General features: G+C 35.2%; 1 protein-coding gene across 1 annotated transcript; it reads left to right on the top strand.

Annotated features, from left to right (window-relative positions):
- The first annotated feature begins 14543 nt into the window (after nucleotides 1–14543).
- Nucleotides 14544–18765, top strand: LOC111468730 (pectin acetylesterase 10). The gene is made up of 12 exons (XM_023113939.1): nucleotides 14544–15108; nucleotides 15421–15503; nucleotides 15687–15816; nucleotides 15911–15984; nucleotides 16174–16260; nucleotides 16332–16456; nucleotides 16567–16627; nucleotides 17713–17766; nucleotides 17876–17953; nucleotides 18038–18143; nucleotides 18229–18374; nucleotides 18455–18765. The coding sequence occupies exons 1-12, from the start codon at nucleotides 14922–14924 to the stop codon at nucleotides 18566–18568; spliced, it is 1245 nt and encodes a 414-aa protein (XP_022969707.1). The 5' UTR covers nucleotides 14544–14921; the 3' UTR covers nucleotides 18569–18765.
- Nucleotides 18766–25637: the final 6872 nt, after the last annotated feature.

Here is a 25637-nt window from a genome sequence, read left to right as displayed (position 1 = left end):
TTTGCACTAAGGTCGGGATCAATTGTGTCATTTGCCCAGCTGTCTGTGCCAAGGATTGCATCATTCCCTTCATCGAGGCCATATTAGGTACTCTCGGAGCATCAAGATTTGCTCCATGATTGCTCTTGAGGTGGGACTTCTAAAGATACTTCAAGCACGTGCCCCCCTTTCTTTCCTATCGAGTCATCATTTTCCTTGTTTCGTTCCTAATCAACAATTAATCACTCCTTAAAATTCCATTTTACAGTCGGGTTTCATGCAACACGTATTATCCACTATATTTGACTTAAAAACATATGTAAAATCACATATGATAGTCAATCTAAATATCAATATTCAACAATACATATTCATACAGTCTATGGCCAAGCGTACCTGGAAGTGACAAGGGTCTACTGTTCAATCATGGGCAACTCTATAGCTTACGATGTATGCCGTCTACAGAATCTCAAAATTGGACTTTGATACCAACTGTAACGACCCAACTTATCTTACTCATACTGATCAGAGCCGTTACAAAGAAAAAACGGTTGTTTTTTGAAACAAATGAAAAATATGCAAAACCATGTGCTGAGTACTCTTTTAAAAAGGTTAAAAGACATGCAACCTAAAAAATTATTCAATTAACATAAAAACTCAAAACCAAAAGTTAAGTCGATGCTGACTCCTAATCCCCATAAACTAGATGTCCACAAACACAATTTAAATCAATTAACAACTAAGTGCGGAAACGTCTATCAATGAAAAAATAAATTTCAATAAAAACATAAAATTCTCAAGTCGCCCCATGACTGATTTCTTCACCTTGCTCGTCACCTCCATGTCATAACTGATGGTGTTAATATAACACATGCGGAAGTAATTTGGATCTTAGACACTTTTATAACATCAATTATAGTAACTAACTAGCATGTTCATAAGTATTAAAACTTAATAAGTTTGAATACTAACCTTTTGTAGTTCAAATTCCTTTTTCCTCATGAACCGGTTTCGAACCATCATTAGTGTCTTCTCCACTATCCTTCGGCCTTAGAATGGGATTGTGGAATCCGGTGAGTGACTAAACTTGGGAGGGATTTTGTATATATGAATAGATTGTTTGTGAGAGGTTTTTCTCAAGATTTTTCACCAAAAACAAACTTTTCATGTTTTATGATCACTCTATTTATAGAGTCAAGTTTGCATGTTCATGCAAATTTGAGATCACCAAATTTTGACACTCAAAATTCCACTCAAATTTATGGGGTTTATTTGGCAATAATGCAAGTTTGATTAAACCAAATGTTGACACCTCAAAATTCCACTCGATTTTTCCATATGAAGTGACTTTTTTCATTTTGATTGGACAATCAATTTGAATTATTAATTTCAAATTAAAGTAATATTAAATGATTAATTAATCTATTTAATTAATATTTAATATTAATTCAAATGACAATCCTAATTAATTACGACACATATTTGATTAAGATATTTAAATTTTATTTAAATATCTCAGATTTTCTCTTTTTATTTAATTCGTAAATAAAACAAAAATGTTGTTAAATATATCGTATATATGTAGTGCATTTTCCCTAATTTGAATTCGAACACTTCAAATTCACTCATCACACTGTTCTATGGTTTAGTCCGATATGAGCTAGCAGAGGGACCTAATGGACCTATAGATCATGGGCTCCAACGATCCAAGATTAACCGGTTAAACTCATTAACCAACATTCGTTAACTACTAGGACATTCCACTATAGCCTATTAGTTGCACTCCCCTCACTATAGATATATTTCTATCCATTTGATATAACCATGATTAGTAAGTCGATCCTTTACAGGTTGTTCGTAACTAGAGCTGGGTCAATTTATCGTTTTACCCCTGAAGTTACTTCTTGTTTCTTATGTCTCATTGATCCTCTAATGAACAATTGGTTTGTGGTCCAACCAGTAAACCGAATCCCTCTCAAGTCAATGAGAGGGTGGGGCCTCTTATTCAAGACATGGAGTCAGTACTTAAGGGAACTACCTCTCTTCTATCCCTAAAAGTGGGTAGGAGTGAATTCCATCTTGCACCCCACGTCCCCCGCCATTTACCAAGTCTTACCCTTGAAATGGGAGGCCTATTATGTCGGCGAACTTGAGCCACTCTCACCCATGCAAATCTAAGGATAATTCCGAATGAACAGGAGTTCATGGTTAGCTCAGGATTAAGATCGAGTTACCTAGGTCATCAAATGAAAAGAAAATCAGTCTCAATAGTAAACGACATTATAAAGTGAGAGTGATTTTCTTCATGGTCCGATCTTATGCAATACTCATTGCATAGGACGCCCCCACTCACATGTCTCCACATGTACAATTTTAGTGATCACATTGTTTATATCATATACAAAAGTGAGCCGCATCCATAGCGTCCCCACAATAGGTACTCAGCCTTATTCTTATACTATAGATCATTTTGACTATATACTTGAACTTGACCAACTCTTATGTCTCTACATATAGTTCAAGTAATCATACTATAGCCAGAGTGTTCTTAGTTTATTGGATTTAGATTAATGATCGTAAAGTTCACTCTATTCAATAACAATCTTTACTGAATAAACAACAATAATAACTTTATTGAAAATAGAATATGTTTTTGTTTACAAACTATGAGTTTCAGGACATAAAACCCAACAATATCCTCGCCAATTTAAAAATACGGTGAGTATTAAAATACTCAGTAAGGAAGTCCCCTATTGGGTCAAATACATAAATCATCACATGGCATCATATGATGATCAAACAAAATCGAGGGACCTTAGTGGTTAATTACCCGAAACATACCGCGTGTAATTTTTACTACATGAAAATCAACATCCACCTTTACCACTTAAAATGATTATCAATGGCTGGTTACTCGAAGCACACAGTGTGTAACCCTAACCTTGATAACCATTTTCTACAATCACCCGAAGGATGACTATTAGTGGCTAGTTACTCAAAACACACTGCATGTAACCATTACCACAAGAAAAATTAGCATCTCTCCTCGTACCCATTAACACAAGAAAATTGACATCTCTCCTTACTCCTTAAAATGATTACTCCTTCAAATGGTGGTTTTGGCGAGAACAGTGGTGCTGACTCGCTACGACGACGTGGGTGTGATGGGCAATGGTTGTCTGATGTGAGGCGGCGACTGTGGTGGTCGTCCAACGTGCAAAAGGGCACGGGACAATGTGAGCGATGGATAGTGGTGGCGAGGGCCGTTAGATAAATCCCTAGGTTGAAAATGATTCCTAGTTTTTAGTTACTATCTTTCATGTTAAACCCACTCAATTAAAATGAGTGGGGAGTCCATCGAGTGGAAGCTCTTTAATTAAGTCATCACTTCTTTCTATTTTTAGGATTAAATTTGTTATTTAAATATTCAACTGAATCAAATAAAATCACTCGTCTTCAACGTAAATATTATCTCTCAACTTATTTTTCCGTTATTTTGTTCTCCCAACAATTTCGTTGGTTTTTTCCTCCGTAACGATTTCCTCACGTTCTCTCGGTCAAAGATAACAAGGGCTTAAAGAAGGAGATGATAAAGAGAAAAAGGAAGGGCGACGGCTTAGGGTTTGTGAGTGGCTAGCTTGTCTCTGGCTTTGTGCAAAATGAGGTTGGTGGCTCGCTAAGGGTTTGGCTATATGTAGCTAAACCCTAGGGTTTATTTATTTTTGTATTGGGCCTTAGGGCCCTTAACTTGGGTCTTATTGTATGAGCTGTATAGTGCTTTGAATACTAAAAATGAAGAAATACTCTTGTCTACAATGTTTGTAGTAAGTGAATTTCCAGACTTGTTCCCTGAGGATCTGCTAGGACTTCTCCCTTCTCCAGATGTAGACTACAAAAATTATTGGAATTCATCTGCATCAGCGTATCTTCATGGGGTGCACCAATGTTGTTGGTAAAGAAAAATGATGGTTTAATGCGCTTTTGCATTGACTATAAGAAGTATCATCTTCCACGCATAAAAGACTTATTTGATCAGCTCAAGGAAGCAACAATGTTCTATAAGATAGACCTACGATTAGGTTACCACCAGATCAAAATAAAAAGGGAAGATGTATCGAAGATAGCCTTTAGAACAAGGTATGGTCACTATGAGTTCGTGGTTTGATCATTCACGAATGTATAAAGTAAAATGGTGTAAAATTCACAAGAATAAGTGCAAGTATACACAATTACAGTAGAAGTAATAAGTAAATTATTGATTCCACGTAAAACTTTTTTTATTTTTTTGTTACTTTTGTAGCTGAAAATTGAGTGAGTTTTTGGTATCATTCCAAAGGGGGTTGACGAGTTTAAACTGTTTAATCAAAAAAATAAAGAGTAACAAGAAAATCAACAATAATAAGAAATGAGAGATTAAATAGATAAGTTGTGGAACTTTGTGATGAATTTTAACCTTTTAACACGTTTCCAAGCCTACTTTCGATGGTCATGCAAGGCGATTACTTCCATAACCGTTTTGTAATTTCTAATACCAAAGCTCTGGAAGAACAGTTATTTCTAACCCTTCAATTACCTTCAAATATACTTGTAATGGAACTATAGTATAAAAGAGAATTTCGTGGATAAGAGAACAACAACTAAACAAACATGTAAATCATTAATAACAACTTTTTAATAAAATAAGTCACATCATCAACGTGCTTATACTACATAAAACTCTCTGACCTCACTTACAAGGTTTAACTCTCCATACAAACTAATTTAAACATAGGAATCAACATCTTAATCATGTAAAATTGATAGAAGTTACCCTCCTAATCTATCCTTCTTGGTTTCTTTTCCTTTAGCTATCAACATCTGCTGAATTAGGGTTCTTCTTCCTCCGCTCAACAGCTAAATTAGGGTTTTTCTTCCTCCTGCCCTCTGATTTTTTAGCAGCAGAAGCCTTTGGTGTGTCTTTTCCATTTCTGCCTTCCCTGGCTCCTTCTTTTTTATTTAACCTTCCTTTTTAATGGTTTGTTTCTTCCTAAAGGATAAGTCGTCCACCGAGGACTTTTCCTAATTGGGTACTTAATGACCCGTGTTACTTGTTGATTTGGATTATAATTTCATGTCATCACAAAAAATTTGCTTTCCGAATTGCTTCAGCATCAGGGTCAACAATTTGTATAAACAAGTCATCGTCAGCAAGATTGTTTTTAGATTTGCTACAACATCATAGTTTAGCATAAATGTTCTAAAATTTTACCAAATAACTACATTAAGTGTACAATTAGGCTCGATTTATGCAAATTGATCTTCTTTTCATGTTGAATCACAATGAACGATTTCCTGCATACTAATTAGAATAAATGAAGTAATCAATGAGAAAATGGTAAATTTGAGTGCAAAATTTATTACAAAGACTTGGTATAACTCTACTTTTGGAGAATTATCATGGTTATGTCATTTGGACTTACTAATACCAGTGCAGTGTTCATGGAGTTGAGGAATCGAGTATTCAAGCAAATTATGCAGTATTCATGTCTACTTTTAGATTGCATGGAGTTCCCATGTGAATTGTCTAGATTGAGACTCATGCTTTACGTCTGCATTTTGGCGTGGTCTTCAAAAGGCGTAAGGTACTCACCTCAATTTTATTACGACTTTTCATCCACAAAAGGACGATCAAATGAAACGTTTAAACAAGATCCTAGTAGATATGTTATGTGCCTGTGTATTAGACTTCACATGTAGTTGAGAGACTTGAAGTTACATTTAATGGAATTCACCTACAACTTTTAGGCAACTACTGGCATGACACCATATGGAACTTGTGAAGGTTTTCATTGTGTTGGAACGAAGTAGGGGAACAAGAATTGGTAGGTCCTGAATCAGTCCAAGTTACCAATGAGGCGTGCAAAAGATTAGGGTGAGAATGTCCACTGTATAGAGTAGACAGGAAAATTATACGGATGTAAGACATAGGAACTTAGAATTTGAGGTGGGCGACATGCTGTTCTTGAAGGTGGCTTCGATGAAAGACGTTCTAAAATTTGGTCTTAGAGGCAAGTTGAGTCATCACTTCATCAGACCCTTTGAGATCTTAGATCGGATTGGACCCGTGGGGTACAAATTAGCCTTATTACCATTCCTCTCAGTGACGCATAACATATATCATGTGTCCGACGCACGTGATAGACTATGCGCCCTTGGATGTAGCAGAAGACTTAAGTTACGAAGAAAGACGAGTGAGGATCTTGACACGTTAGGTAAGAACTCTACACAATAGGGAAATCACTCTTGTCAAAGTGACGTGGGGAAATTAGCAAGTAGAGGAAGTCGCATGGGAATGAGAGGAGGAAATGAGGGAGAAACACTTAAGCTCTTTCAAGATTTAGACATTTTGGAGTACGAAAGTCTTTTTTAGGGGTATATATTTTGATGAAAAAACTTTGAAACCTTTCCGAAAATCACTCGATTTCTGACAAGGCTCTATTTTTGCAGAGTCAACTGCCCCACATACGTATGTGAGGGAGAGAAAGACAAAGAGAGACTGATAGAGAAAGGGTACTTATCGGCGAATCTCAGTCAACGACATAAACTCAGCACAAGGAAGAGGAGCATCAAGTCCAACCAGCGTTGCTGTCGCCATTGGTAGTAGGGGAAACCACAAAGGCGACCCAACCCGCATACATTTCAAACCACGCGTCGTCCATGACCTGACCGCTCGACTTCACGCGACTCGCATGTGCTCTCTGCCCAACTTTATTTGTCTGGCTAGGCTCGGCGCCTTGAAAACAGCACACTCGACTTCGTATACAAATTTGATATCATTCCCTATGCTTTCGACCCTCTTGAAGCTGTTTTTGATCTTATTAAAAGCATTTGGTTTCCTGTTTACTCAATTATAAATAATTTTATGAGTAATATTGAGAGTAATTACTATGTTTGGTTAGATCAAATTTACATTCCATGACATAACATACCTTTCGTTTCCTTTCTCTTTTCTTTCATGACATAATTCATGTATGCATGACAAACATCTCACGTTCCATTACAAAACTTCAAGGGTAAAACATAACATTTCATTCGTAAAAATAATGTAATGAATATAACATGCATACGTGACATACATCTCATGACAAAACAAAGAATATATAAATATCACAAAACATAAGCTTACACATATAATGTGGTACATGCAAAAGCCACCGGGCATGCACATCATACATCAAATAATAAGTAACTTTAACAGCAAGGCCACTTACTTGGTTGGTATTGGCCGAAGTCACTAATAATTTGGTAGTCGCCTTGAAACTATATTCCAATGCCTAATTCTCGCCTATAACAAATCATATAACTTATTTAGGGCTTAATAATAACTTAACCTAGTTAAACATGATAGATTAATTCCAAAATAAGACTTAAAACTAATTAAACTTGCGTAAATAGGATTCTTACTAACTTCAAATGCCTTAAATAAGATCAAAAATGGCTTCAGGAGGGTTGAAAACCTAAGAAACGGTTTATTATTTTTATATCGAGCTACCTAAGCCGAGTTGAGGACGCATTGAAGCCAAGTTGGGAATCGCCGAGCCGAGATGAGCCGAGAGGAACCACAGCTGAGAGATGATAATGTGATGACCACATTCGGTGCTGAAGAAGGATCTGGTTGTAGTTGGGTTGAAGCACGGGTCTTTGTGTCAGTTTGTTGGGGCGGTAGGTCGTGTTTCAACTGGGTTGACGTATTCGCTTGACTCGTGATTGGGTGTTTGGGTCATAAGTTTCTGGGCATGCCGTACTAGTTGAGCTGAGGCGTGACTTCATGGATACCCGACTCAATCCAACGCTTCGTCTTCAAGGGGTGTACACTCAACTCGGAAACCCGAGAATCCAACTCAAAATAATAAGGGTTAAGTTGGGTTGTGTTGGATTTTGGATATGAGTTGGGTCCATTTTTTTGAACCCGATCTAATTTGGGTTGGGTTTGAGTTCCAAAAAAAAATGATTGGGTCAACCCGACCCCACCCGAAAAAGAAATTGAAGCTCAAGGGATCAAAGCCCAATAATCCATTACAAAGCCCAACCCTGACATTTTTTTTTAGCAAAGTCTAATCATTACTTAATTGGTGTAAAGAAATTTAAAATAACAATAAAGCTTCAATTACTAAAAAGCCTCTGAGCCAAATTTCTCTCCCTCATAACCATATCTCTCCTTCTCTCTATCTTTGTTATAATTATCTATTCTCTCTTTCCTTCTTCTATCAGCCATACGAACTTTTGTCTTACTCTCTACTCTTTCATAGCCCCTTTTTCTCTCTCACAGCCTCGGGCCAAAATACAAAATCTCTCTCGACACTTAGTCTCTCACAAGAAATTTGATCTCAATAACATTCTTTCGCGTTCTTTGTCTTGTTTCTCTCTCGTGCGCAGTCTTTCTCTCTTTAGTCTCTTAGAACGTCATAATGGGTAAGCTTTTTCTCTTTTTGTTATATCCGTTGCAAAGATTGATTGTATATTTTAACTTTGATGCATCATACGGTAATTTTTCATATTGGGTTGAATGTTTGAATCATAATAGTTTTATTTTACTTTTTATAGTTGGAAAACAATAGTGCAACTGGATGTGCAAGTAGCTATAGTAATTATAATGCATTGAAACTACCATTGGCCGCACAATTTGAATTTAAGTAGAAGAAACCTAGTAAATCAATCGCGTGGGATCACCTTGCAAGATTAGAGAACAATAATTAGAGGTGCAAGTGCAACTATTGTTCTAAGGAGTATGCTTGTGATACTCATTCTTGTGGAACTAGCACGTTATGCAAGCACTTAAAAAATCAGGGTAGAAAGTACACATATAAGGTGGAGGACAAAGGACAAATCACTCTAAATTTTCAACGTCCAATAGATAGAAAGGGTAATAGCAATATTGTTTCTTCATTATAAATGTCAAACAAGATGTAGAATGTGCTAAGATGATAATTATGGATGAGTTGTCATTTAAATTTGTAGAGAATGGGGGTTTCAAATTGTTTTGTAGTATTGCATGTCCTAAGTTTGACTGTCTGTCAAGAGTAACCATTGCTAGAGATATATTTCAACTCTATCGAAAAGAAAAAAAAGGAGTTCAGCTTTTGTAAGTTGCTGACCATAAGGGAGAGACTATTAGCAAGATTATTAAGAGTTGTTTATTGGAATGGAGAATCGATAAGGTTTTCTCTATCACAGTTGATAATGCAAGTTCGAATGATATAGCTATTTCATATATTATGAGAAGGCTTAGAAGTTGGAATTCACTTGTGTTAGATGGAGAAATATTACACATGAGTGTTGTGCTCACATAATTAACTTGATTATGAATGAAGGGCTTAAAGAAATGCAGGACTCCATTTCTAGTGTTCGCAATGCCGTGAGGTATGTTAGATCATCTCCCAAGAGATTGACAAAATTTAAAGATCGTGTTGAACAAGAAAAAATTAAATGTAAAGCGGATGTGGCGACTCGATGGAATTTCACTTATTTGATACTTGGTCATGTTTTTCCAATCATCAATGGTTAGATTAGGTTGATTACTGTAAAGAGGAGGATCATGTAAACAAAAGAATAGCCACCAACCATTGATGATTGGAAAAACATTGCAGTGTTTGTAAAGTTTTTGAAGGTTTTCTATGATGTCACTACGAAGATAAGTGGTTCTTTATATGTGACTTCTAATTCTTATTTTCATGAACTTTTGGGTATTCGAGAATTTTTAATTAAGTGGAGTACAAATGTGAACTCTGTATTAAGTAACATGAGTTCAAATATGAAAGTAAAGTAGGACAAATATTGTGGCTTAGTGGAAAGAATTAATAAGTTGATATTCATAGCATAGATACTTGATTCTCGTTACAAATTGGATTTATTATCATTTTGCTTTTCGAATATTTATGAAGATGCTATGGCTAAAGTGATGGAGGATGACATAAAGAATTATTTAACTCGTTTGTATATTTACTACAAGTTTTATGATAATGCTCAAGACTATCATCAATCTTTATCAAGACTCCATTTTAAGTCCATAAGTATGGAGATGGACACAATTGATGAAGTGAATTTGAATAGTTCAATATTAGTATTATCAAGATACAAATGAAGAAGAGAAGAGCAAATTCACTCAAGTTAAGGAATGAAGTGGATCGATATTTATCTGTGAAGAACTTGATGATAATTTTGATGTTTTGGGATGGTGGAAAGCAAATGAGTTTAAATATAGAGTTTTATCGAAAATTGTCCAAGATGTTTTGGCCGTTCCCGTGTTTGACTATATCTTCTGAATCAGTACCGTGGGAGGATTCTTGATTCTTTTAGGACACCTATAGTGGAAGGTTTGATATGTACACATTAGGAAAACGTTAGATCTTCCTCAACAACTTGAAGATTTGGACCAACCTGAACTCAACCCGAAAATAGAGGGTTGAGTTGGGTTGGGTTGGGAAATTTTTTGGGTTGAGTTAGGTTACCAATCCAACCAACTTGAACTTTTGGGTTGGGTAAAAAAAAAAAAAATCCTTTAATCCAACCCAACCCGAACCATATACACCACTATCGTCTTCCTTACTTGAGAATAGAGACTGAACCCTTGTGACTTCCTTTTTCTTTTTCGACGAAAACCAACCATTTTGACGCTGTTTTCTCACACTTCTACTCGGTTTGTCTTCTGGAGGTTGGTATGATAACTCCACGGTACTCTCACATTCCTAAACCCTCAAAATCATTTCTTCACAAAAACACTCTTGGTTCTCTCTCGATTTCGGGTTTAATCTCACAAAAAAAAAAAAAAAAAAAAAAAAAAAAAAAAAAAAAAAAAAAAAAAAAAAAAAAAAAAAAAAAAAAAAAAAAAAAAAAAAAAACAAATATCTGAATTGGCGTTAGTGAGTTTGAGAATGGAGAGGATCTAAGAGGTTGTGAGTCGTTTCAAACATGGAATAATTGTCTCGCCAAAAATCAATCCGTGCTATGGGTGGTGCATGCCTTGTGACCTTTGCATGCCCATATTGTTTTTACTATGTGTATGTGTTCTATGTATGACATGTGATAGCTATGAAATGTATGCATGTGATATCTATTATGTCATATTATAAATCAAATAAATTACCATGTACCCCTTGCCATGTATTGTCATGTAAAGTAACCCCTTTAAAAATGACATAACAAAAGACTCAAAAAAAAAAATAAATAAACGTTTAAATTAAAAACATCCTATTCTAACCTAAGTCTAAGAAAATAAATATGACTATCATATCCATATGTCATGGTCTCGAGTTGCGATGTCGTCGTCAGCTGTACAGAAATGTCTTACCTTAACCTGAAATAGAAGTAGTATGTGGCTTTAGTATTTAAAAAAATACTCAGTAAGTGACCCCACTATTGAGGGTTAAATGCAAGAACAAGCGAATGCAATGACGGGATCTATCCTTTCAATCTATTTTCCTACGATACTATCTTAACGGGTAACTTTGATGTGTACCATATACTCTACACACAACCCATACGTGCGAGTATGGACTCACTAGTCAGTTGTCACAACGCTGGGCCACTTTCCTTATCGAGCGAGCATACTTTGGGAGCTTCTTAGGCCGTACACCCGTTAGAACTAGTAACCATCATGGCAGCATTAGGTTAAACATAATGATCGTTTTCCTGCTTGGTCATCGCAACATTATGATAACCATAATGATCGTTTTCTTGCCTCATAACGTATGTATCCGTACTATCGTGAAGAGTAAGGAGTATCCCCCAATGCATGAGCACACAATAATGCATGAAGTCCTAACATTTTCCCATTTTCATTATCATTTAATACAACCCCGCTAGCGTTCCGTACATATCATTGAACATATCGTACCATAAGTATTATCATACAATTCGCATATTATAACATATACATATCATATCATAAGCATGTCAATCCATAAATAATTCACACATATCAATATGTATGATATGTGCCGGATATAAGCATGCCGATAGTAAGGCCACGTACTTGATTAGCTTAGGCTGGTCTCACCAATTTGTCATTAATGAAAATTTGATTTTATCCATTGTATCCAAGTCAACCTATGTGAAACCATGATATCAATTTCAAGTTCAATTCTCTATATTTTATGATGCTCTAGTGTTAGATTTTATGTGAATATCGCGGGAGTAAAGTCTTAGAATGTTTATATATATTTGTTATAATATTATTTCTATAAAAACCATATTTTTTTTTTTTTTCCGCTTTTGATTTATAAAACATAAATAAAACTAAATAATTAGTTAGAAAAAAAAAAAAAAGAGATCTGAGATATAAATCTTTTTTCGAGACATTTTGTTTTTTTTGTTTTAATTTTTTTTAATTTTTCGACTGTTACACTTCCCTATGTTATGCTAGTATGGACGCATACCTTCGATATTTATATTTGCCATAATGTCATACATGTCTTTCTTTTTCTGTGGCATTGGTGACGCATTGACACGTGCCCAACAAAATCAAGCTTAGGGGGTACGTAACTAAGCCCACTGATGGGTTCATGTGCGCGTACGTGAGCCGTGTGTGGGGAGTACTGCACATCCAACCCTACCTACTCAAAACTGGAAAGAGTCTAAGGTCATGTTATGTGTGTGATTGCATTACTAATTAGTAGGGTAATTTACAGAGCATTTCTTAAAATAATCAAACCACGTGCCACTCTGTATTGTCCAAGTAAGGAATCTCATTCTTATCTCCATTCATTGGTTACTAGGAGATCACCAACTACATAAAGAAGACCATAGTTAGACACGCCTGGGTCAAGGAATTGTAGTGGCCAGCCAGAGAAGAAGACAAAGGCAAATGTGAAGGTTAATGAGTACAACAAAGGGCTTGGCTTTATTAATTTAGGAGCGCAACTATGTCGGTGGATTGGACTTTCTAACGTTGCCACTTCCTTGATATTGACGTTACCCTCCGCCTCTACACACCAACCATCCACGTCACTTCTTAACCTAATTTAAGAATATTTGACATTTATAACTGAAGTTAGTGATCTGTTTTGATATTTAAATTTTATTAAAAAAATTTTAATCTAAAAAGTTGAATTGAGTTGTGAACTCTATTGATCAAAACCATAATATAGATAAGTTAGACATTAGAGATCAGTCTGTTTGGATGTATCTACTGGGCTTTCACTCATGGTAAACATATGTAAATGATGGTTGCGTTTGGATTTAAAATAATATTAAATATGAAACGTTTTATGTAAAATTAATCTGTACTAATAGTAACGACGCGAATAACCTTATCGATAAGTTGACATTACTTACAATTTTGTAGTCTAAATTTTTTTTAAAAAATTAAATAAGTATTATTTATTTAAAAATGGAAAATAAATGAATAAATAAATAAATAAAAAGAAAAAAAATAGCGGTAGATGTAGAAGGAAGCAATAAACACGTGAAAATAATTATTTGGAATATTGGTTTGTTTTGGTAAATATAATATTGCATTTTTATGGTCTGAAAATATTAAGGCAAACGGGAGATTGGATCTTACATAAATTACAACATTTTATTTTTATTTTATTTTATTTAATTAATTATGTGCCAGGAAGAATCCAATCCAGACAGTGGTCTCCTACTACTTTTTTTTAATTATAAAATTATCATTATTATTATTATTATCATTATTATTATTATTATTATTATTATTATTATTTTATTAAAAAAGAAAAAAAAAAGGAGGCTGAGTGCGAGACAGACACTATAATTTATTGTATGCGGCGGACTTCACGGCTGTTATCATGTGATTCCCTGTTTCTCACTTCACTTATCGCCCACTTATTTCTATACTTTGAGACAATATTTAAAAATATTTAAAAATTTTGTATTTTGTTTTTTTTTTTAATTTTTAATTAAATTCTTAAAATTAAATAAAAAAGAAATACTTATACACTTACAAAATTATACACTCTTAAAAAAATTGTGTACAAAATATCCTTAATTTTTTTTAAATTTTTTAATAAAATTCTTAAAATTAAAAATTAAAATGTATTTTTAATTTTTTTTTTTAAATTAAGAGTATTTTTAGCGAAATATAAACTTTAAAAATATTTTTGTTAATTTAGCCTTAAAAATATGTCAACATGGCTCGATGAGTAGACCTATACTTAACTTTGGACCAAATACATGTTCGAGGTAAGGAGTTGGGTACGGAAATCGACCCATCAAACTTTGAATTATATATATATACTTTTGTTAAGAACATGAGATCTAAAAACTAACATTTATAGATTTGTTATAATTTTGTTAGGATTGAATTAAAATAATATAAATTTAAGGTGTTTAGTTTTAATTCTTTTAACGTACAAATTTTTTAGTTTCATGAAAGAAATTAAATACAGCAAAATTTAAGATTTTTTTTTTTATAAAAATAGTACTTGAATTAATTAATTTATTATTTGTGTGTAAATATTGTTGGTTGCTAAATAGTATTCCACCGACGTCACCGATGACGGAATGAGTGTGTGTGTCGTTGTGTGGTGCCGTATGGTATTGGCTCTTCCGATCCCACGGTCAGGAATTGTTTGTGACATCCGGTGCTTTACCCGCTGGTGCTTTTAGCTTTACCCTCCGCCAAAGCTAAAAATCCTTTGGAATGCATGAGATTCCAGGCGTGCCGATCGTCATAAAACCCCGGCAAACCTTCTCCCTCCGCTAATCTCTCGTCTTCTCCGCTTCTCCGCTTCTCCACCTGCATTTTCCTCTGTTTTTCTCTGTTTTCAAAACCCTAAACCTTTTCATCTCAATCATTTCCCAGCTTCACGCGGCTTGCTTTCAAACCCCCTTTTCCCGCTCTTCTTCTACTCACTCTTTGCTCTTTTCCCCTTTTTTGCTTTCCCCATTTCTTCCTCTTTTTGCTCTGTTCTTACAGTGGGAAGGAACAGAGCAGCAGAGCCATGGCTAAGCTTTTGCTTCTTGGGTTTCTCTTATCAATGGCTTTTACCAAATGGGTTCATGCCTTTTACCCATTTAATCTCTCTGATTCATCGCTCTTCGATTCTTATGAAGCTTCCTTTGCTGTCACCGCTACTCCTCTAATGGTGCCTCTCACTCTCATTCATGGAGCTGATGCAAAACGAGCAGGTCCCCCTTCTTATTCCACCCGTTTTTGCCTGCTATTCTGATTTCCCCCCCTTTTTCTTACCTATTTTAGATTTGTTGATGGGGTTTTGATTTGCCGCTTCTTGTTCTTGTCTTGCTGAAGTGATATTTGAGGACATCTTTGTCAGATTTATTCTATATCCTTTACTTGCATTCTACTTTACCCTCTTCCTATTCTTTATCAGCTACCTTTTTTTATTCCTTTTGTAGTGGTGATTTCAAAATATTCATAAACTTCTCTTCATTGTGTGTGTGTGTGTGTGTGTGTTTGTGTTTGTTCTTTGCCCTGTGCAGTCTGTTTGGATGGCACATTGCCTGGATATCACTTACACCGTGGATATGGGTCGGGAGCTAATAGCTGGCTTGTGCAATTGGAGGTAATATGCTTAGGATTCTTGATTTTGAAACTTTTGAACCTCTCTGTACTCTGAATATTGAACAAGAACAATTAGTATCTTAAAATCTTCAATTTCCAAGATGGGACATTAATACCAATATGCTCAGGATCAGGATCTTAATGTTGGCTGTGATGTTGAAACTTGATATCTCTATTTTGGCAGGGGGGTGGATGGTGTAATAATAGAAGGAATTGTGTCTACCGGAAGAATACGAGGCGTGGATCGTCGAGATTTATGGAGAAGCAAATACCATTTACAGGAATTCTGAGCAACAAAGCTGAAGAAAATCCTGGTTTCTTTCTTTCTCATGAATTTTTTTTGCAGAATTTTTATTTTTCAACACGTTTGATACAGGAACAATTACAATGTTCTTCTTTGCATTCCAGATTTTTTTAACTGGAACAGAGTAAAGGTTCGTTACTGTGATGGCGCCTCGTTCACTGGGGATTCTGAGAACAAGGTTTGTGAAATATTTATTTACATATCTATCTCTCTAGATGGTCTAGACATAGATCAGGGACTGCCGTGCCATCGTTACCCACTGCGGTTCGAAAGCTGCTTTAGTGTTTTTCTGCTTACCCTTGTAACAATAACAAGATATTAAGGCTTAAAAGTGATATAAATCCTTTCCCCACTTGAACTCTTATAGGCTGAACAGTTGCAATTTAGAGGACAGCGGATTTGGTTGGCTGCAATGGAAGAATTGAGGGCCAAGGGGATGCGATTTGCGAAACAGGTCTAGTTTACTAGCCACATTATCGATGCTTGCTTATTCATTGATTCTGATTCATCACATTCATGTTTCAGGCCTTGCTTTCTGGCTGCTCGGCGGGAGGTTTGGCATCGATTCTACACTGTGATGAGTTTCGAGACTTATTTCCTAGTAATACTAAAGTGAAGTGTCTGAGTGATGCTGGACTATTCCTTGACGTGTAAATGCTCTTATGCTCTTGAACGTCATCGATAGCTGTTTTAAAAGATCAACAGCCATGGCTTAATATTAGATGCTTCTAGTATTCATTGGTTGTTCATGGAATTGCAGGGCTGATATATCTGGTGGGCATTCTATTAGGAACTTATTTGGTGGTGTGGTGAGCTATCAGGTACAAAATTATTCAATTTAGGGGTTCATATTTTATTGTCCTTATCAATCAGTTTGATAATATTAAAAAGTAACCCTCAATAACACCACTTAAAGAGTAATACACTTGAAGTTAAGTGTGAGATCCCACATTGGTTGGAGAGGAGAACAAATTATCCTTTATAAAGGTGTTGAAACTTCTCCCTAGTAAACGCGTTTTAAAAATCTTGAGGGGAACCCGAAAGGAAAAGTCTAAAGATGACAATATCTGCTAGTAGTGGGCTTGGGTTGTTACAAATGGTATCAGAGCTAGACATTGGGTGATGTGCTAGCAAAGAGGTTGAGCGCCTGAAGGGGGTGGATATGAGGCAGTGTGCTAGCAAGGACGTTGGGTCTCGAAGGGGGGTGGATTGGGGGTACCACATTGATTGGAGAATGGAACGAGTGTCAGCAAAGACGCTAGGCCTCAAAGGGGGTGGATTGTGAGTTCCCACATCGGTTGGAGAGGAGAATGAAGCATTCTTTATAAAGGTATAGAAACTTCTCCCAATATGTTTTAAAAACCTTGAGGGAAAGCCCCAAAAGGACAATATCTGCTAGCGGTGGGCTTGGACCTTTACATTAAGGGTCATATGTTCTTTGTATCTCTTTGAGCTTTTTCTCTTGTATAACACTCTCTACCATGAAGACCATTTAAGCTACCCTATTTGATTTAGATTTTGGAAACACAGAGGAGGATAATTCGATATTGAAATCAGGACGTTTTGTGAAGTTGGAAGTAGTAATTGTCGTCATCAACCATCATGGGAAGTGGGATAGTGAAGGAACACGAGGGTTTGAGTTCAAACTTATGGTTGCCACAACAAATGTTATAATTTTACGAGTTTGTTTGACCACCAAATGTTCAAGCTCTCTATTGTCGTATGAGATAAGTTGAAATATGCTTAACCTAACATGGACACTATCAAGCATCGGGTTAAAAACGGATCTAGCGCGTATTCTTCCATCCGTTAGGATAATGAGGATAATGAGTATTAGCTTCTAGAAACACTGTCTTCCTTCACTATGAAATGGTTATGCTTTTTTATTTGAGCTTAATTGTTGCAGGGAGCTAAAAGGAATCTGCCATCCTTTTGTACAAACCATCTCGATCCAACTTCGGTAAGTCTTTCGATATCTAATTTACCAGTCCCAATATATTTAGAATTTCATGTTCTAAGCTGCCATTGATATGTTGATAAATCGTGCTAAACCTTCGATAATTATTCAGTGTTTCTTCCCACAAAACATAATTGCTGGAATCAAAACGCCACTGTTTCTTGTCAATGCAGCATACGATTCCTGGCAGGTAGGTATATTTTCCTGTGCTGAGAATGTTTATTGTAAACCCGGGTCGATGATGGTACGATCTCTTTCTCTTGCTGCTAAACAGATACAATCTAGTCTTGCCCCACCTTCCCTCGACCCGGCCGGGTACTGGCATGATTGTAGGCTGAACCATGCAAAATGTAACCAACCTCAGATTCAATTTCTTCAAGGTAACTTTCCCTGAATAGAATTTGATGAAGCTGTTAATTCTTCTGGGTTTGAAGCAAGCATTTGTGGCTATGTTTCTCTCAACAGGATTCAGGAACCAAATGTTGAATGCTGTAAGGGATTTCTCAAAATCTTACAAAAATGGATTGTTTATTAATTCATGTTTTGCTCACTGCCAAACCGAGCGACAGGATACGTGGTTCAGCGACAATTCCCCCGTCATCGGAAACAAGGTGACATAATATGGCATGAATGATTCGAAAAGGAGGCGAGTTTGAGTATCTCTAACATGTTGATGAATGTGATTGTGCAGCCAATTGCTCTGGCTGTAGGAGACTGGTACTTCGACCGAGCAACTGTGAAAGCGGTGGATTGTGCGTATCCTTGTGACAGGAGTTGCCACCATCTGGTTTTTAGAAGCGGGTAGCCCCAAGGGTTGGCTTCTTCACATCTGCATATCATATTTTTTTTCCCTCTCGACATCGACATCGACATCGACATCGACGTCGTCGTCGAAGGGAAAGTCATATTGCGATTTGATTAAGAAGTGAATAAAGAAGAGAAAGGAGATGAAGATAGATTTGCAATCCTCCTGCAAGCTTTGTTTGTTTGTTTGTTTGAAGATAGAAGAAAGGTTGGGTTTGTTCCTTTAGTAATTTAAATGTTGTTGGAATCAATATTGAGAGAAGCTTTGAATACCTAAAATGTATGCTCAATTACTTTCTAGTTAATGTATTTTAAATCTTTTTTATTTAGTTTGAACTTGAAACGGATGAAGTGTGAACTTGAAACTTATGCCGGGAGCTCACATAGGTTTACTTGAATCTCAAATTACTAGATCAAACTTGAATTTTAAATTACACGATCAAACTTTTATTAAAGATAAATTAATGACAACAATTTAATCACATTCGTTTACTTGAATTTCAAATTACACGATCAAACTTGAATTTCAAATTAGAGGATCAAATTTTTATTAAGGATAAATTAATGACAACAACTTAATCACATGGGTTGACTTGAAATTCAAATTAATTTCAAATTGCAGGATCAAACTTTCATTAAGGATAAATTAATGCAATAACTTAATCAGATCAAAGGATAAATTAATGACAACAACTTAATCGAGTAAGTGATCTTATTATTAGAGTTAACAAATTGATTGATGTATGATGGTGCATGCCCTTTGATTCCACATGTACCATATTAATTATGTGATGCTTATATGCTCTTTGTATTTGTTATGTGATGTAATGTGATGTATGCATATAATATCCATTACACTATATTATGAATAAAATGAAATGTTCTGCCTTACTCTATAAGTTATGTGATAGATTACGTGATGTTTGCCATGTATACATGAGGCATATATGAAATATGTTATGGATGAAATGAGAAAGGAAATGAAATATATGTTATGTTATGAATGAAAGTTGTGGGACCTCATGCATGTATGTATGTCATGTGCATCGGGATACTTCTTCGTTATGTTATGTAAGTACGAACATGCGTACCTTCGATACTCATGTTTGCCATGATATTATGCAAGTCTTTTCTTTTCTGTGGCATATGGCGATGTATAACACATTAAGCCCGACCATGTCAGACCCAGGGGATATGTATACGAGCCCACCTGATTGGTCCATGTACGCATATGTGGGCCGTGTGTGGGGAAGTACCACATATCCAACCCTACCTGGAACTTGAAAGAGTCCAAGGTCATGTGACGGTTTTAAATTAGGTCTCAATTATGTTATGTGTGTGATTACATTGCTAACCCCAACAGTATGGTGACTTACTAAGTCTTTCTTAAAATACTCAAGTCATGTGTTACTCTTACATTTTTCAAGTAAAGATAAAGCTCCCATGCACGGATAACGATGACGTTGGAAAGGCCATGAAAGTCGGGATAGATCATGATAGGGCAGTAGATCGTATTGAATTTCATTTAGTAGTTGATAGGTATTTTATTACGTTTTATTTAAAGTTCAAAAACTATATCGTTATTATTATTATTATTATTATTTATGTTGAATTGAACCGGTAAGTCCATGACTTTATTTTAAGAATATTTATTATAAATTTCCGCACATGTGAATAAAAGCATCAATATGGTGACATCACTTATTAGAGTAAGAAAATTTGGAGCGTTACAACTACAAATGGTATCTCGTACTCTTGATATTCGTATGTGTACATTTCGAAACTTAATTTAGTACTAAATCTAAGTTGGTGTAAAGACAAGCTAGTGCAGTATTACATATTTTTTTGAAGGAATGATCATTGCCTTTTATAAAAGAGTAGCGGTTAGGCTCTTGAGCCTAAGTTCACCGTTAGTAAATATTGTTCGAGCTCTAAAAATTTGAACCTAGTGGGAAATAGATTAGGTATCGTGTAACAGCCCAAGCTCACTACTAGTAGATATTGTTCACTTTAGCCCGTTACATATCGTCGTTAGCCTCACAATTTAAAAAACGTGTCTACTAAGAAGATGTTTCCACACTCTTATAAGAAATATTTTCGGTCGCCTCTCAAACTAATGTGGGATCTCACACATAATTATTGTGTAAGTGAGCTAGCTCCTGGTTGTCACATGCCTCGACGTGTTCAAGGAGAGCCTAGACACATTTGCTTGCTTCAATGATTTTTGTCACACAAGTCCCGATCATCTTAAAATATCTCATATCAAATAAATATGTAGTATAAAATATCACGAAGAATGAAAAATGAATTTGTTCAATTAAACTTTTGATTAATCGAAGTCGATATTGAACCGACAATTGAAATGATTATCCGACCAAACTTGAATCCATTTTATCAATATATAATAATATTTGATTTAGAAGGGACATTTTTGTCAAAGCATAATGATAATTTGATGAGTTTCATGGAAAGAGGAAGATTCCAATAAATAATAATGATACCAAAGAAGAAGAAAGTAATAGGAAACGAGGGGGAAGTGGGTCCTACCTGCCCAATGATTGGGTGTGAAATGACATAAATGACCTTCATCACAAAAATAATAAAAATCATTATTAGACAACTCAATTATATTAACGAAAATCATATTAAAATATAATGATACAATTAATATCTAACAACAAGACAAAGGTATGACCATACCATATGGGCTTTTAAATTCACTATATTATTTATATTAAATCTCTTTTTATTTTATTATAAATAATTATAATTATTCATTAATATATTAAAGATTTGACGATTTTTATTTTCGGCCGACAAAATCAATTAAAATGTCCGTAATCATTCTCAATAATAATAATTATTTAAAGATAATAGTTCGATAGTTTGAAAAAAGAAAAGTTGTCTTATAGCGCGTAAAAATCAATTTAAAAACAAATTGAAACGATATCTCGTAAAACAAAGCAAAACTAGATTTTACTAAAATTTTAACATAAAGCATCGTCCCTTTATCCCTTTATTCACGTGCACAACCTCTTCTAGCGATATTCAAAATTTGGCACCACAGGATGTCAACACTGACATCTCATGATTTGAAATTGAATGTTCTACTAGCGAAAATCAACATAGATTTGAAATGATTCTTGAAGAAAGAAATTTCAGAAATTTATTGACGTCGAGGTGAAAAGGAATGACGGCTTGATGAAGACTTTAGGTTTTGGGATACTTGCATTTATAAAGAGAGATAACCTCACTTGACTTTTGTTGTCGAGTAGGTTGATGGCTAGAGTTTTAATTTCTTGGATGTTAAAGTGTAGCCCTTTTAAAGAAATTTCGTCATTCAAAGTTCCACTTATCGACATTCTGAATTCTTAGCTTAGTCCTTAGGAAGAGCTCGAGATGCTTGACCATTATCTCATCCTTTAATAAGTGCAATATCTCCCAACTAGCAATGTTTTCACCTCCCCTAGCAATAATTTGTACAAGTTTGTCTTCATAGCTTAAACTCTCGTTTAACTGCAAGGGTTCGTAGTCTATCACACGAGACAGATCCACTATAATGATACAAGTATTGAGTAATGCAAATGGTAAGCTACCCAGTCCAACTCGCTCCAATATCTCAAATGAACCAGTGAAGTGTGAAGTCAACTTCTTTTTGCGTCCAAACCTCGTAATGCCCCCCATATGTGCCATTTTCAAAAACACCTTCGAAAACCCCCATGCATCCTTACGTTGATCTTTTAACTGACCTCATTTTTAGTCGGGACTAGATTAGGAATTAACAATTTGCATTCTCCAACCTCAGTCTAGCACATAATGAATTAACATCTTTTTTTGTATAGGGCCTCAAAAGGTACGGATAAGAATCACGGTGTTCCAAATAGACCTATTGACAAGAAGATTAAAAAATGTCAACAAACACGGTTCAAACCTATGTAGGCAATGCTCAATTGATTTCAATCTCGTCTACTTAGCCACTCAAACACATAACATTTGTTAGAAAGTGTTATTTTTAATTTCATAAATTATGCATGGGTCAAATGGTCAATTTAACTTCGTCTTTTGTGAAGAATAAAGGGATCGGGATTAAATCCCGGTCACAAATGTTTTTTGTCATCTTTTGTGGAGATTAAAGGAGATCGAGATTAAATCTCGGCCATAAAGACGTTTTCCTTAGAAATTCGAGCATCATATTTAAGAATTGATCCGAGCCATTCAATGATTAAGTTCGATGAAGTGACTCAATTTAAAAGAAGGTTTCCAAAATCAAGCCTTGATCTTAGAACATTGATTAAATTCGATGCATTGACTCAATTTAAAAGAAGGTTTCCAAAATCAAGCCTTGATATTAGAATAAGGTTTCCAAATCTTGCTTGACACAGATCATCTAATTTTAGCCTTATCTCTTGGATATCCAAATTTTGTATATAGAGGTGTTAATTACTTTGATTCAGAGTTCTTGCTTCAACAAAAGTTTGGATTGTTGGGCTGCGTATGGTTGCCTTATCAGGTACCATTTCAATCATTGTTTGATAAGTATTGTTATAAGCGAACTCCATGAGATTAAAGTGCATGTCCCAACATGATATGAACGAAGAAATCTAAATTATGCAATTTAAACTTCAAGGAAGATGTGAAAAGATTGTTGTTCAAATTACTACACAATAAACTCAAATTATAATTCGTCTTATTACAGAAAAATCAAGTTTCATTTATGCTCATAAAATATGAAAATTACAACTCTTAAAATGCCTCATTGAAGTTTGACGTGAAAGGTTTTATTCTTCAATAAGGTTGTTAGACCAAATTCTCAAGAGTTGCAATCATTTGGAATGAAATCAACTTGATTTGAGAGTTCCAACATTTGTGATCTAGGGATTTGCACATCTCGAGTATTTATAAGGTTTTTTCGATCAAATTGGCTAGGGCTACCATATCATAGTTACTTGCACAAGGTTAGATTACCGCCCCGCACACACACACACACATATATATCCTATCGTAGGGGTGTTGATTGAGTTGGGTTTAAAAGGACTTCAGGTTTGGGTTGGGTTCATTTTTCGGAATCCGATCCAGTTTGGGTTCAAAACTCAAATTATTGAGACAACCTGACCCAACCCGAAAACCTTGAAAAAAAAAAGCCCAAGTCCACTCAGCCTGCCCATGAGTCATGTTGTCTACTCTAGCCACGTGGCACATAATGCACTCGGCATAGTGTAGACTTTCTCTCTCTGCTCTTCGAACCACGAGATTGAATTAATTTGCCTCTCTCTCTTTCCTTCGACACACGAGACTGGATTAATAATTATAATGATGAAGTAGTTTTTTCCATCTTTCTCATTGTCTCTCTACTCTTCGTCTTCTTCGTTCTCATTTCACAACATTCGTCTCTTTATTTCTTCGTTGACGTCGTTCTCATCTCATAGCAGACGTCGACTTTGCTCGCTAGTCACCTCTTTATTTCTTTGTCAGACCCTCTTCTTAGTTCCCATTTTTCTGCTCGACCTCATCTTTGTGTTTCTCATCGGATGTCGTCGTCGACTATCTCTCCGCTCGGCCTTCCGTTCCACTTCCATCAAACTTCTTTGCTATGTGTTTATCGTTGGACTTCTCTGCTTTGTGTTTTTTATTGGACTTCTCTGCTTGGCACTACGTTGTTTCTCTACTCGACTTCTTGTCTCTTCTCAGTTTGGAACAACCTGAACCCAACTCAAAAATAAAGAGTTAGGTTGGGTTGGGTTTAGTTACCAATCCAACCAATCCGAATTTTTGTGTTGATCTAAAAAAAATTCTCAACCCAACTGAATCCCGAGATAGACATTAAATGAATATTTAAAAAACAAACAAACAAACTCATTTTATTTATTTTAATTGAAATAGATATGGACAAAATTCTAAAATACTTAGAAAAGGAGAAGGATACCACCATCTCAATTTTAGATTACTCCAATACAAATTCTTCATACATGATACTGTCTCTAACATACCTTCACATGAACTTAGAACAAATAATTTTAACTTATCACAAAATGAGTGAGTAATATCAACGGTCACAAACACAAGACACCAAACCTTATCCATATGCTATAAACTTTAAATTATTTTAATACATAATTTTTATGCAAACACTCCATACTATTCAAGATTAATTACACTAATAATTTTGGATGGTTCATATAAATTGATAATATGGTATTGTAAATAATATAATTATTAATTAATAAACCTCTATTACGAGAATTTAAAATTTAGGGTTTAGGTTTTCGAATTTAGAGTTTGTGGGAAATTAGATAAAGAATGAGACGTGGCGGACCTTGTCCTTTGGCTAGTAGAGTTCAAGACCATCAAATGGCTTTTTTAAGTAGACTAAGTGAATTTTGGCGTACACAAGCTACTTTTCTAGCACTACAAACATGATGAGCTTGACATACATTGCAAACCCACGTCATTTTTAGATCTTTTTCCGTTCTCTAAACCTTAAACCCTAGATCCTACTACTTTATAACTTAGATTATGTGAGTTTTTGTTGGAATGATCTTCAAGGTGAAACCTAATATTATCATCGTGTCTACGAGGAATTCTCTGGTTTTGAATCAGTATAATAGATTGAACTTCCATTCTTTTAAATGTTTTGTGATGTAAACAAGTGTTGGAGATCTTCTAAACAACGTAAAAGAATGAATGTAAAAAGGGTGCATGCCTCTATTCATACAATTGAGAAGGCTAGAAATGAAGATCTTGTGAGCTAATAAACTTGACTTAGCAGAAGTTATTAACTTGAGAATGAATTTTAGAATAACGATCAGTAATTATTAACTTGAATAAGATTAGGAAAATTGCTAGTTTTTGTTTAGAAGAATTGTTAGTAGTTGCTAACTCGTGCACAAAGTTTGAAATTTGTGAGTGAGTTATTTCTCCACTATAAATACTCAGGTTTTATTCACAACAACAAACAGAATTGAAAAGCATAACTGCTTAAAGGGTTTTTTTTTTTATGCAAAAGATCTCTTCCCTCAAGTTGTTTTTTCTGCTTAATCTATCGGTTTATTTTAATCGTGGGTCATATGCAA

This window comes from Cucurbita maxima, unplaced genomic scaffold, assembly GCF_002738345.1.
Source record: "Cucurbita maxima cultivar Rimu unplaced genomic scaffold, Cmax_1.0 Cma_Scf00002, whole genome shotgun sequence".
NCBI lineage: Eukaryota > Viridiplantae > Streptophyta > Magnoliopsida > Cucurbitales > Cucurbitaceae > Cucurbita > Cucurbita maxima.
Note: the sequence above shows the minus strand (reverse complement) of the source record. Positions and strands in the feature narration are given on the sequence as shown.

Excerpts from the sequence above, each read along its gene's own strand:
- LOC111468730 (XM_023113939.1), top strand. The coding sequence starts at position 14,922 with ATGGCTAAGCTTTTGCTTCTTGGGTTTCTCTTATCAATGGCTTTTACC. Across the intron at positions 15,985-16,173 it reads CTGGGGATTCTGAGAACAAG|GCTGAACAGTTGCAATTTAG; the intron begins GTTTGTGAAATA and ends GAACTCTTATAG. Across the intron at positions 18,375-18,454 it reads CCCCCGTCATCGGAAACAAG|CCAATTGCTCTGGCTGTAGG; the intron begins GTGACATAATAT and ends GTGATTGTGCAG.